The following is a 15,456-nucleotide window of genomic DNA, read 5'->3' on the forward strand; positions in this document are numbered from 1 at the left end:
TGTAACTTGAAAACACTGCTGGCGACCTAAATGCAATCTGGATATCAGAGGTTTACACCCCCATGGATTCATATGCGCCCCGTTTTTGCAAGCTGAAATTCTGTCACCGTTATGTTGAAGGTATTCCTTGATTTCCTTCAGCATCGGCTAGCAAAAATGATCTAATGACCAGCGTATGCGCCTTCGGTAAACGTAGTCACAGATTCAATCCCCGATGGAAAATCATTGAACACATTATTAAGGTTTCGGATTTTATGTCAAACAGTATATTTACGTCACATATGCCCTTGATGCTGAAAAGAGACAGTATGATTCTTACAAACAAAACAAAAACCAGCAAGGTACACACATTTCCTATAGGCCTATTACCCCCAATTACTTATGTTATTTATTTAGACACAGCTGAACGCCAGTTTCCGCTGATTTATTTTTTATTTTTTAGTTTTCTTTGTGTTGAGAGAAAGCGCAAGTATCCATACAGTTTTGAAAACTGTTTCAATTGGTGAATTCGTTCGAGAATTATTGATCTCCCTCAAAATAAAATAAATAACAAAGAAGGCAAGAAGGCATAGCCCTTTATCCTGATGATTACTACTTGTGCATAAATATTAATTACTAAACATTAATTATTTAGATCACCGTGTCTGCAGTTTGCAGGGCACAAACATGGATTAAAGATCCACAGCATATTCGCACTATTTTGGATATTTCCTATAGGCCTACAGTATAAACGAACAAGCGATGATGCTTACCTGTAAGTTATGCTTTCTACTAGCAACACTACTACGAAGAACATTATAAATGTTAGGTTGTCATTAATAAAGAAATAAATATTTATTTACAAGCCTAAAACAAAATCCATGATAATATTTTAGGTGAAAAAATGGAAGAAAGAAAAAAGTCGGTTGTAAAGCATTTACTGGACCTGGACACACTTGTTGGATCTGCTTGGATGATGCGTGACGCTGATATGAAGACTACGTATTCACGTTTTGTTTTGTTCTTCTTCTTCTTTTTAGTAAACGTTGCAAGGTTTGGCAACAGTGGCAACACCGAGTCATCGTTGGCCGGGTGAATGGAGTTCAAGGCCTACGGCTGGCTGACTGGCGCATGACGTGGTAATTTGGGTGGGGAAATAGAGGAGAGAGACTGCTCCAGTCAAGCGCCACGTTCCTTTCCTTCCCTCTCCCTGTAACAGTGAGTTCCAAATTCCTCGCTGCCAAGTTGTGTCGCTAGCTTCTGCGTTTCATGCAGCGAACCCCATACTTTATCAAAGTCCTCCAAAATGCAAGTAAAAAGAACACGGGTAACGAATGCAATGCATATTTCGGAGCTCAATTTTACTGCTGCATCAATTTCCAAGCTCATTTACTTCTGTAACTATGAAATCATAGTTGAATTTTTTCAATGGAAAGTCCTAGAAGTGAGAAGTTTGGCAACAATGCCCCGGGATACAAAGCGAGCGAGCAGCTGTGCACCGTTGCCGGATCATGCAAGAATACATAACATTGTTGCCTCTTCTTCTGGGTACTCCCCCGCTGTTGTGCGTGTGAATGTATGTGTGTGTGTGTGTGTTTAGACGTTGCGGTGTAGCATGAGAATACATCCTCCCCCCCCCCTTGGCGTCTTTTCTTTAAAATTAAAAACTAATGCTGAAATCTACTCTGCTTTAGCATTAATACAATATTCCAGTACGACATCAGCGTAGTTGTTATTTATGTCATTAAAGCTGATCCACTAATATAAACAACAATTAATTTGAATGTCACGGGACTTCTCCCTCTCTCACAGATCCCATGTTGCTGGCGGGGAAGCAGCATTCCAGAGCTTTCCATTGTTTGCCTCCCGAAAAAGGCAATGGAATCTCACAGTAGATGAAAGGGTGTTCTTTCTTTTTCTCTTCTTTCCTGTTGTGGAAGCATTGTTGCCAAATTTATGTGGACCTTCCCCCCACAGCTTATTACTTGTTTATTGTGTTTGTGTGTGTGTTGTGTTTAGTGGGGCCCCGTTCATATTAAAGAATGAGAGCGCGCGAGTTCGAGTTGTTAATTAACAACCGTGAAGGAAGGACAAACAAAAAGAAAATTTTCATGGGTGCCTGAGTACGTAACTATACTCATGCTCGTGACGTCACTATACTGTGTTAAATTATGTATTATTCATATATGCTGAACGTTCGCACTAAATACAATGGAAGTTGGAACGAAATGCAATTATATAAATTTCCAGGTTCACCTGTAAGATCTGTGGTTCAGGAAGGTATGTAACTAACATAAGCACTAATTTCAACTAAAATTTTAGGCTTATATATGTCATCTGGAACATTCGAAGTACTGATATGCATTTCCAATATATAGGCTAATACCATGTAGAGGACATTTCCGTCTTGTCTCGTATCTCGTTTAAATTTGACTTCGTGGCACGACCTGAATCATAGGAAAAGGAAATATTACGGTGATAACAGTGCTAGGTTGGGTTAATACGATGGATACCGTAAAACTATAACATGGAAGAAAAGTAGCCGTTACTGATAGCAAGATGTACCGCAATGATTCTAGATAGTAGCTTTTATTAGCAAATCCTGTCTTCTCTCCTTGATTGCACCCCATAGTTCTTGCAGCAGCTTCCTGTAATATACACTTGTTATCGTAGTTTTTAATTGTTTAATTAGTGAGCAAACATAAGACTTCTGGGACTCTAAAACAGGTAACATCGATCATTTTTCTAGGGTGAGTAAGTAATAACACATCTTTCATTCATTTTAGAACCAAAATTTTATATAAAGCTTCGATTCGTGTACTCTAATCTGTTTATTTATATTTTACGAATTTCCAGATATAGTATCTAAAACTAATTTATCCTGGAATTATTATCAATCATCAACAAAAATAGAAAAGGAAGTGGAAGAAAATCGGCTACGGCCTATGTTTAAAAGTTCCATCTGAGCATTCGCCTAGTGAAACTAAGGGAAAACTTTGGAAAAGCCTCATATAGGATGGGTGGGTTCCGAATTCGATCCCGGGACCTGACCTGGATTGTCAAGCAAGGGTGTTATCCAGCGACTAGCGTGGTTTTGAAAAATTCGTCCTCACTTTTGAGGAATGAGATAAAAAAAAATGTATGTGTATTCCAGAACTCCTATTCCTGGAAAGTTTTATAAAAATTGGGAGAATTTCAAACGTTTTGGCTCATCTGTTGCCAAGAATGGTGATTTGGACGTGAAAACACAGAATGCAAAAGGGATGGTGAGACTAGTAGAAAGTGCGTGGCGTGTTGTGTGACCTCAGAATCACGGTAAAGAATAAAGAGATGATTTACAAAACAGTGTTAATCCAGCAATGATTTACAGGGCAAAAAATATTACCAATAAAGAAAGCACATCAAAAAAGATTGAATGTTACAGAAATGAGAACGTTACTGTGAATGTGTGGAATAACAGGAAGAGACAGAGTTGAGGAATGAGAGTAAGGGAAACAAATAAGGTTGTACAGATATGTAAGAAGATCCGAGACAGAAGATCGTATTGTTATGAGAAGAACAAGCGACTATGTAGTCAGAAAAGTGATGGAAATGGAAGTGGATGGGAAGGGAGATAGAGGAAGACCAAGAAATAATTAATGGCCATGATTAGGAATGACTTCAGGGAGAAAGATCTAGCAGGGAAACAATTCCAGAATAGGGCTTTATGGAGAAGACTCATCAGAAACATCAACCTCACATGCGTTGGAAAGGACGGAGAGAAAGAAGAAGAGGGAAATATCTATAACGAACGGTCCACTAACAGTCGAGCGGTTGTCTTTGTCCATTGTTTAAAACCTTTTTGAACAGGATGAGTCAAACCATAGAACCGGTGAAATCTATGAGTGGTGCTTCTTTCATCCGTATCTTACAATGATCAAGGACACAGAATCTTCGTTGTGGAGAAAAGTTATATCTTCTGAAATAATCGGTAGCGTCATTTCAGATTTTGACAGTAGAGGATGGCAAGATGCTCCACCGACGTAAGATTTTCAGTTATTTATTACTATATTAGTATAAATCGATCTGAAACTCAGAGGGTTTCCCAAATGATGTCCCTGGAAATTGCGTTATTAAAATAATTCGACCATTGGTTAATGTATTAATTTGGATATTCGCGGTTATATTATATTAGTACGTAGAGAGGACGAGGAAAGGTAATAAAGTAGCTAAGAAAGGAGCTCATGTGGTTCGGATTCCAGATTAATCAGTAGGTCCCGTCTCATATAGTCTCGCTGCTGAAATGGATGTTAAAATCAACTCATTGAATAATTTTGTTTGTTTATTCGATTGTTGTTGCTGTTGAATTAATTTTAGTGTCTCTTTTGAGCAACGAGGGTATAGAAGGCTCGGACTTACAATTTAGGATGGAATACGAAGCAAGGTGTTGTGTTCAATGTTCTTTCAACGATAATCGAACCCGAGACCCTGTACTCCGTAGGCATGCGCGTGCTAGCTACTAGACCGGCGAGGAGGGCGTTGTTTATCGAACAAACTATTCAAAATAATGATTTTGTTAGAACATTGGATTGGTCGAGCTATTCTGAGGAATGATTCATTCTCTATCTTAGACCCTCAAAATTCACTCCTCCTAACATATCTCACTGTTGTAGGGAGTGATACTCACTGCAAAAGTCCGATCAATGCACAATTTAAAATCGACTAAATTGTCGAGAACTTTTAATTATCATTAGAGACAAGTTTTTACTATTACACTATCGTGAGCTATGTATGTCCACGAAGATCGCAGAGCGCAAATCAATGAACTCACTAGGTAGGTAGGTTAGTTAGGGAGCCCATTAAATTTCTTGCTCTCAAAATAGTGTTTCCGAAATGGACAATACCTAAATCATTGTGTGGCCAAGTTCGTGAAATGTGTTTCCGGACCCCTCTAATAAAACTGTCAGCCGTAAATATTCATGCCGTATAGCTTACTCCTTCGTATAAGATCTTTCGCTTCACTACACAACAAGAAATTTTTCACTTTCCAGCATATAATGGTATACTTTACATTAAGCCTGGAAAATCATTGAATCAAATCTACGTTTGAGTATAAAACATTTTTTTAAAATAATATTATTTTTCTAAATTTTGGTGAATAAAAATTTCTATGACATTCGCGTTCGTAAAAAATTACTTCATAAAAATAATTTTCTGGACCAGCTGGAGAAAAACCAGACCAAGTCGATAGGTGCAAGTTGTATTTCAATATTCTGTATCGTACTATTCCATCTACTCCAAAAATTCACAAATAAAACATGAAGTATATCAAACTAAGATCTTATGCACCCACATATGTCGTTTGACACTAATTAAATTGAAAAAATGAAATGAAATCGTTGAGTTTTACGTCCCACGGTTATGCCGGTTAGGCTAAAGGAGACGGTGAAGATGAGTAATGAATGAAACACTAATTAAATGGAATTTTACAAAGATAAACTGCTACTAAAGTAACAATTTTGCTGGATTTCACGTCTTGGTCTGATCCTGTTATTTTATTTTCTTTATAACTAACTAACTCTATATGCTATGGAATCCGGAGTTTTATTGCCGCATTTACAAAAGTTCTCCATTGACGTCTGTCCTTAGCCCTGTTTCCAGGCCCGTATGCAGGGGGGTCGGACCACCCTAAATTTTTACTGGCCCTTCCTAAAACTTTCACGGTAGGCTTGCAAATGAACTATAATATGGTTGGATCGGAATCCCCCTAACTTCTACCGGCCCCACCTACATTTTTGGACTGACTACGGCCTGCCTGTTTCTATTTCTATGACATCTATCCGAATATTGTCCTCCTATCTGCGCCTAGCTCTTCCTAATGGTCGTTTTTCGATTGGATTTCCAGTTAAAATTTTTTAAAGCGTTCCTATTTTCTTTCATTCTGGCTTTATGACCTGCCTACCTGAGTCTCCTTGACTTGATAACTCTAACAATTTTTGGTAAACGGTATAAATTGGGCAGTTCCTCATTATGAAGTTTTCATCAAACCCAATTACCATTCCTCTTGGATTTGAATATTCGGCACGGTATTTTGTTCTCAAATACTTTCAGTCTATGTTCTTCCCTCAGAGTAAGCGACTATGTTTCGAAACCATATAGTACAACAGGCATGATTATTGTTTTATATATATTTCAATTCCTCGACAGAATTCACGATTTTCTTTATAGAAGATTAATTTTATGAATGAATTTAAATGTATGAGGAAGTGCTGAAAATTTTCTGATGTTGCTCCCCTTCTGTTTACATAAAACCTTGAATGCAAGTTTGTATGAAAGCTTAGTATCTTAGTATGCAGTAGTGCAAATATAAATTTCTTGTGATTAATGTATTTATTTTATTTTATTTTTATTTTTATGTTTTTATTTTAAGGCTTGGAGCAGCGATGGCAGAGACTCAAGCTCCTTTCACACCTTCGAAGTATTGAATCGTCATGGATTTCCTTTCTCCAGGAAAAGTCTGCAAAGGACATCACACTGAGAAGTCACAAACATTGGGAGAGCAGTGTCCTACAGCAAGATCAAAACCTGGATAGTTTGTTTCAAGACCGCCGAAGCGGGCGCTTTCCAACTTCAACCAACCCGGCAACATGTGATGCTCTCCACAAACTGATCCTTTAGGACAGCCAAATATCAGAAAGATAGAAGAAAAACACGAGCGTGTTGGGTTAATTATGTCAGTATACTGGATATGACAGACATACTTTCAAAGAAGTGGGTGCCGAAACGTCTGAAAAGAGATCAGAACAAGAAATAAGTTTAAGCATTCGAGACAGTTTTGGGCCATTTTGAGGTTAGTGCTCCGAATCTATTGTCCCAGTTAGTGACTGCGTTTCGAGGTAAACTTGGTTCCATATCTAAGATTTTGAGACTAGTAATCAGTCAATGGAATGGCTCCACTCTGGGTGTCGGTGACAAAAGATGTTCTGCAACCAGAAAGCAGCATACAAGGTCAAGGCTCTAATTTTTTCGGACAAAAGTGGTATTCAGTTGGTGAACAACCTACTTCGGAACTCTAGAATAACTGGCCAGTATCATGCTAGCATACTGCATCAGCTGCACAAGGTAATGAAAATGAATCTTTACGAAAAATTATTCAAAGAGGTTTTCATCTTGTACAACAACAGCTCAGCTTATAAGTCCCAAGTTGTGGCTGCCAAATTGAACATTCTATTCTCTTTGTTCGCCTGACCTGGATCTCTCTAATTATCATTTGTTGCCAAACTTCAAAAAATACCTCAAGGTAAATCATTTTGAGAATATTACTGACGACAAACATGCTGCAGATACCTGATTTCAGGCCCAAACAAAGGAATTTTATTTGTAAGCAAAGCTAGAAATTTTTTAGCATTCCCTCGTAGATATCGTAGATGTTTCCATATTGTTAGAGACAGAAACATAGATATTATAAAAGAGCGATAGGAAACAAACTGAAAGCGTTTGAAATGTGAGATGAAGGAGAATGCAGAATAAGTTGTATTAAACGGAAACCCAATGAATGAGTTGGGGAATAGTAATAATGGAGATACAAAATGGCCCAAAAGTGTAGATACACCAAAATAAATATGGAATAACATTATAGAAGATACGTATAAAGTAAAAAGTTGTGGGATTGATGCAAGAAACAGCAAACGAGACATCATACACAGGAACACCAGTAGCCATTTTGAAGACTTCCATGTTTGATTAGAATCAAGGTTTTTTAAATGATAAAACCATAGAATATGATGCCATTTAGTAGTAGTGTGTGCTCTCAGCGAGACACGACTTTGCTCAAGAAATAGATGGTACCAAAAGTTGTGTTTGAGTCATTATGAAGAAATAAAACTTGACAATTGCTTTGTTATAAATAAAGATATAGGTAAGTATGGTTTGGTCGAAAGGAGCGAAAGAAAAGATGAACTAATCAAGTTCTACAGACAGAATGATCTAGTAATGGGAAACATTTAGCCTAATCAGCACAAGAGAAGAACATATACGTTGAAATCTTCAATAGATCTCCAAAGATATCAAATATATTGTGTTATAACTCAGAATCGGACCGGAGTAGCTTCAAGAACGCAAAGACCATCCCCGACGCCTACATTTGTCTGATGCTAAACTTGTATTTGCCGAGGTGGCATACAAATGAAAACTGTAAGCAGAAGGGAAATAGGGAACAAGAAGTTGGATACTGTAAAGTTCGGAATACAAAAAAAGAAAAAAAAAAGCTTCATAGGAAAATTTGAAGAATAGTGTTCAAACACAGAAAGGGTAATCCAGTACTAACCTTCGTTGGGAGCATATTAAATTCCACATATATCAGGCTACAGAAGATTTAGTGGAGTATCTTAAAGACAAAATGGTTAAGACACTAGTGGGTTTTGCAACATATGTTGCATAAAATGGTAGAAAACTTTAAAAAAAAAACATAATAAGATAAAAGATAAAGGTAAACAGATGTACAGGTAGTTCAATTATAAATTTCGGAAGAGAACACACAAGACAACATACGAATATTACAGAAGAAAATGTGAGAACATAGAAGGATTAGAAAGATCAGAGAAATGTGAGGAAATGTACGAGGATATTAAATCTAGGGAATAGTATCATGATGAAGGAACAGAACAAAAGCTTAGTAAAAGAGCAAAGAATATATTAAAGATTTAGAGTAGACTAAAGATAGACCGGATAACTCAGATGTTTCAGTAAGCGAGGATAACAAAGAGTTTACGATACATCGGGACGGTTTGAAAAAGTTATGTTTGAGACGAGGAGTGGAAAAGCGACCAGAATAGAAAATTCATTAAGAACACGGGCAAAAGGGCAAGAAAGATTTCCAAGTCTGTTATAGAAATATATGAAAAGAGTGTGGCTAAGAAATTTCTTAAAAACGATATTGGCTGAAAGAACCAACCCAGAAAGATGTTAAGGACTGACTGCAGAGGTATATTATAGTAGTCTCACATCGTATGCAGCAAACGTTATACTTCGAATACTGAACAGAAGGCTATAAGGAAGAACAAATGAAAAAGTGGGGAAGAATAGTTAGGTTTAGGAAGTAGGTGCACAATGTATGCTATTGTCCTATAAAGAGTAATCGGTGAAAGATTTATACTTAAAACGGAAGTGTATGTTGTGTTCGTTGAACTTGAGAAGGCTTTTGATCGCTTGAGCTAGAATTTGTTAATACGAATACTAAAGAAAATTGAAATAAAATGGAAAAATTAAAGACTCAAAGGAATTTTTATGTATGAACCAACAAGTAAGTGTTAGAATAGGGAATAAATGACTGAGGGTAGTGCAGTTGGAAAGGGTGTTAGACAGAGCTCTATACTCTTAGTAACTTTACTTATTATATACCTAGAAAACATACTGAAGAAAGATTCTCTGTAAGAATGATGTCCCCGCTGTAGGAGACAGAAATATTATGGTGTATAAGGTATGACATAGCTTGTTGAAGAATTTTAAAAGATAATCAATTTTGGATGTTAGAGAACCTATGTAAAAGCTGCGAAGTTTGAGATGAAAAAAGTTAAATGGTGGGTGGTTTCGAATTTATAGTGTAGTGTTCCGTTTCAACACTAAAGCTATATGAGACTCTGACCTACAACTTAACATGGGATCTAAACCACATGAGCTCCCACAAGAAATCGAACCTGGGTCTCCTGTGCCAAATGCTCATGCACTACCCATATAGCTACGAATGAACTGAAAACAAAAGTTAAAAAGACAAAACACACTGGTAAGTGAAACGAAGCAAGTTGTTTCAAATATAGAAGTAAAAGAGAAGGGAAAAATAGAGTAGGTAACTAATTTTTAGTACCGAGGAAGTATTATTAGGGAAGACATGTAGTGCAAACAAGAAATAAAAGCAAGGATAGAAAAGGCGAAAGATCATAAGGAATAAGAAAATACTGTTTTCTGGATATTTGAATAGTGTCAAGAAAAAAGACACATAGAACATTTCGTGTGGAATATCGTTCATTATGGGGAAGATAATTTGAAGGAAAGGGGATGGAGAAAAGAAGAGGCAAGAAATAAAGGATTCTGGAGGAAGAAAATAAAAGTGGGAAGTGCTGATTCCATGTAGATATGGGACTAAGGCACTGGCAGACAGGAACAAGTTGCTCGATAAATATTTTTACGGAGTGTAAACTTTTAATGGGTTTACATTTACCACGTTAATCTATTTTTTTTTTTTTTTATCTCTCTTTGACTTAGCTCTTATTGCCAGGTTACACCTAATTATTCATATCTGCATTCACTATCAGAGGAGACTATATGTACAGAGCTGTACATAACATATCGATCAATCGGTATCCAAAAATTGAAGGGCCCTCTGCAACAACAAGGTAAGTGAAAAAATTAGGTTTTGAGTTAGAAAGCTTATAAACTTAAAGTGCAACGTGCAAGATACAGATGAATTGTATTTTTCTCACAACAGACGCTTCGTATATACACTAGAGGCGACGGAAAAGGAAGGTAAGTCCTCATGCCTTCTTTATCTATTTTCTACGAGGAATCGAGGTAACTCGACTTACCTTGTTATTGCAGAGGGCCTTTCAATTACTTGTTTAGTTATTATTGATATTTTTGATAATTTAATGTTTTCGATATTTCTACATGTACCTAACGATAGAATTTCGAATTTATGTCCAGATACCAAACAGCCCTCCTTATACAATTTCCTATAAAATCTATTCTACAGCATCCAGATTATGTAGCTGGGCCCCCAATCCCGAATCTGCATAGAAGCTTGCACCAAGTTGATCTCCAAGTTAAAAATAGCGAGACGAGACATGGTAAGCAAGATTACTAGATCAACGGGTCTTCCTCACATGCGTCACCTACGTCTTCATATAGCGACTGAGGGCTTTATTTATTTATTTATTTAGCATAAGAAAATAGCACTGGAGATGTGAGTCCTGAAACACAGTAGAAAGATGTTTCTCAATTTTGGTTCCTAGTGTTGAAATGCTCCACTCAGCTCTCAATCCTTGAAACATATCGGTATCTTGCAAATACCGCATTAATAATAATAATAATAATAATTAAGTATTCTGCTTTTTGGCAGGTCCTGGGGCTTTTTATTATTATTATTATTATTATTATTATTATTATTAATATTATTATTATTATTATTATTATTATTATTATTATTATTATTATTATTATTATTATTATTATTATTATTATTATTATTATTATTTAAGGTTTGGGTTTGGAAATTTTCTTGCACGTTTCTCGATCTTCATCTTCCTCTTTTAACTGCCAATATTTTCTTCTGATTTTCAAATAATCGATTAGTTGTGTTCTTCTTCCTATTCCTCGCTTTCCTTTCATCTTTCTTTCTATGGCAGTATGAAGAAGACAATTTCTTTGCAAGATCTGTCCAATAAATATGACGTTGTAGTTAATAACATCACGTTTAGTGAAGTGCTATAACAAGTAGCTTCTACGCGTCTTATGTGTTCTAAACCTAAGACAACCCCTTTCTAATACAATTATATATATATATTTCCTGCCAACTGTAGCAATCATTTCCATTTTAATCCTCTGTGAGTTACAGTTTGTTTCTCACCTTCTCAGTGAGAGGGAATGCAGAAAGCGGGTAACCTGACATTGATAAAAGACAATGATGACAGGCAAAAAGATCATCGATGGCATAGTCCATAGTTTTGTAGGAGTATTACTTGTTAAAAAAAAAATCAAAGACTTCATGTGCACTAGCAACACTTGTTCTCTTACGTAATTATCCCATCTCCTCTTCTTTCCTCATTGTGCTTCTCTCTGCTTTTCTCAAATTGTAAAATCGTGCTCCTACGTCATGCATCTGACAGTTGCGAATGACTGGATTATAAGCCTATACTATAAAACTAGTATAATGAGATGCAAACACGTGTTTCGTTTTTCCTCGTTATAGTCCCCAATCATTTATTGTATCAACGCATACAAATACTTGTTTCATTTTCCTTCATTGTAGTCCCGAATCATTTATTGGGTCAATACTTGCTTTAATAGCTCATTGAATCAATATATGATATCATACGACATTGACAGAAATCAGGAATAGTCCATCCTAAATTAAGTCATATCCTAAGAGTGACCGAGTGAGAGAGATTGTACTGAAACTTTTTACTTCTTATTCTTAAGGACGAGTTTATTTGTCATTGTCCTGCATTCATCTTAAGAAATGCTCTCATTAATATCCAATTCGAGATCTGGATTTTTCTGAATTCACAATAAACTGCAATAGGGGGAATACTTCATCTCCTATGAGATTAGGAAAGTCAATGAAAGATAGCAATAATAGGCTAACACTGAATGGTCTCTCTTAATCAAATCTTGAAACGCTCTCTATGTGGCTTCGAAACGGAGATATCAGGTCAGCACAAAGAAAAGCTGTCACCTTCCTAATAGCATTTTGAAGAAATTGGTCTAGAAAATAAACCAATTTTTAAATATTTATTTAAAAAAAAATAGTCATTTATTAACCATTTACTAATGAAAAGATTTACTAACTTATTTCTTTCACTATACACAATAAAACTACAACTTGGAACCCTTTTGTTTCATTTGTCAATTCAGCAAAGATATTTCATTATCAGTAGATGTTTGTATTTTTATAACATGGCGTTTAAATCATAAAGTCACTCCTGAGATTATAATCCAACGTTATCTCACTGATCGAATTCAATAAAGCCCTTTCAGTTGACTGTGACTATATCCGCATTACATGCATATATGCGGAAAATATTTCTTCTTTCTGAATTTTCCACAACCCTGTACAAAAAAAAAGTATAGTATACAAGTACGTAGAAACCATACCAATAAATCCAACAGGAATATTTGGCGTTTAACAGAAAATATATACTGTCCGAAGATAGGACATATACCAGTTGATAGATCTTATTGATCTGATCAAAATGATGTGCATTTTAAGTCAGAGGCGAATATTGAGGGAAGTCTCATTGGAAAAAAATAACATTTCATCACTACAAGCTACGGGGAGAAAACTTAAGACATGTTCTAGTTGTACCAATAAAATATGTGTTAGAGCTTGTCTGTTTCACCTGTGCCCTTGGAAAATATGCGAACTTACTTCGGCCCCACTCTCGCCACCCTCTGGCGGATGAAACCATCCCTTTGTTTAGGGAAAAGAAGTGAATGACGTTAGCTGTGTTGCCAATTTGTCATTCAGTCGTTTGACGAATGAAGATCGTATTCTACTTAGGATGGCTAAGAATACAGAGCAGAGCAAAGTCTGTGAATTAATTCATTGTGACAACGCTTCGGCATCCAACAATTGAAAGATCTCGGCCGCAGCAACAACTTGTCCCTTTTCTTTCGAGGGAGACACGGGAAATCACAAATCGACAGCAGCACCAGCAAGGGCACAGTTGAAATAGAAAGGCTCTAATTACAGTAGAGCGTCGATTATCCGAACGTCGGTCAACCGAACGACCGCTTAACCGAACTGTGTACTCGCTCGCACCTGTTACTCTCCCACCCTACCGTCCATGATCCCCCTCACTCCCAAACCAAGTTTCCCACAGTAGTCGCCGCACTGAGCCACCGCTGGCGGAACATTGCTTCTAATGGAGCCTTCATAAGGCGCTGCTGACCGGCCAAGCCGCCAGTTGCTGTGTTTCAACAATCAGCACACTTCTGTCCGTTTGGCACTGGCTGTAGAAGTAGCGGCAGTATCAAAGCTGTTCACAGCAACAGCTGCGCCAGCTTAGAGTTGAGGCGTGCCGCTCCGCGCATGGCAAATAAACATGTACAGTTCGATTATCCGAACAAACCAGTTTTCCGAACACCCATGTCCCCCAATTACTTCGGATAATCGACGCTCTACTGTACTTTAGATTCTAGCAATGAAAACTTGAGTTTTACGAATACCACTCTCTTGAAAAGCCGCCACTGGTGTGAATATAAAACCTCAGGCGTAGTTTTCGAGAAAATGGAGGTAAACCAATGAATTTGTAAATCTAAAAATTGATACTGTACGAGATGACAGTACAAAGTATAGTTAATGAGATACATCATCACCAAAAGAGTATAATCAACTCTTTAAATTTTAATTTATGTTTAATTAAAAATGCTGTGCAAGTACAAAACTCTATATCAGTCGATAGAATACATCGAGCTAGACAAAATAATATGCTTGAAAGTAGATCTAAATTCTCATGTGTAGTTTTCGAGAAAAAATCGAGAAAACGAACGTTTGTAGAGCTAGATGACACCGTTTGTTGTCAACAATGATTTAAATTACAGCTTTTATTTTGCTGTAAGAACTTATTTATTTATTTATCTAGAGTATATGTAGCAAAATGCACTGTTAAATAGCGGTTGTTGTTTATCTTTCCTAACTATGATACACGTACTCTTTGGGCAATGCTATTTATAATACAGTGTGTCCGTAAAGTTGCGCAACCCAAAGTTTGATTGCGTATATCTTTTGATCTAAGAATGATAAATACCTGAGACTTGAAACAAATGTAATCATGCTCTATGTAGATATTTTCGAGATCATGACCAATGCCGGAACTTGTAAAGTTTTTGTGTAGTAACAAAAGAAATTACCGTAAGTGTAAAATTAAAAAAAAAAAAAAAAAAAAAAATGTGCAAAATGAAGAAAATGAATATTCAGTTGCAGAAAACTGATTTCCTACGGGTGAATTCCTGTGTATATGTACAGTATGCATCAAAATTTATCCATTGGTGCGAAAATGTGAGAAGGTTGGTGCAGTGTTGCCATATAAAAAGGCTATCTAATGCAAGTCCGTAAAATTGGTGTTTTTTGACAAACACTGCCTCTGGCAACACTGTTGTCGTAAAATTACTTCAACAGGTGTGTTTTAGGTTAGTTAATGATAAGCAATGAGAATTTGCACATAATTGATAATATGAATTTTATGCAATTTTTATGCAATAGATATGAGACAAACACTTCTATACCAATACGCTTTTCCCTTATACCTATTCTGTCTAGCAATACAAAACTTGGTACACACGTTTCTTATTCCCTATAGTATTTTTCGAGATACATTTGGATTGTGTTTTTACCCAAGGCCACTCCAGAGGGGTCCAAAGTTGATGGGAGGGATTTCTGGAGGGAATTTTTCTGACATTCTCCCAATTTTCCCTGCTCAAGTACGTTATTTAATCCCCAATACATAGCACCTCTGGAAAGCTTGTTTCATAGTGAAGAAAATGAACTATAAACCATGACTTTCCAATGAACAGTGTTGATGCACTAGCTATTTTACTGCGAGTCTACGATTTTCTTTATATAACAGGGTTAATGGGACCCAGGGACTTACTCCGTTGTCCACGGCACCTAATTTTTTGTACATGAACATATATTTGTTATGTTTATCAAACGGACTATGTTGGATTAGGATGACAGGCTCATGTCCGTTTCTTGTAAGAAGCGAACCAGCTGGTTGTGACCTC

General features: G+C 36.6%; 1 protein-coding gene across 5 annotated transcripts in view; it reads left to right on the plus strand.

The window, feature by feature from the left end:
- Positions 1–1,812: 1,812 nt before the first annotated feature.
- Positions 1,813–15,456, plus strand: part of LOC145694926 (uncharacterized) — a 108,967-nt gene continuing 95,323 nt past the window's right edge. For 2 of the 5 annotated variants that reach the window (XR_014133069.1, XR_014133066.1), the window contains exon 1: positions 1,813–2,259. Coding sequence is in view for 1 of the 5 variants with exons in the window: in XM_081771698.1 (XP_081627824.1) it covers positions 2,151–2,259; positions 6,389–6,636 (357 nt within the window). In the remaining 4 variants the exon portion in view is untranslated. The other 3 variants (XR_014133068.1, XM_081771698.1, XR_014133067.1) reach the window with 3 other exon arrangements.

Source organism: Thermobia domestica, chromosome 9, assembly GCF_964235325.1.
Source record: "Thermobia domestica chromosome 9, izTheDome1.hap1.1, whole genome shotgun sequence".
Lineage (NCBI taxonomy): Eukaryota > Metazoa > Arthropoda > Insecta > Zygentoma > Lepismatidae > Thermobia > Thermobia domestica.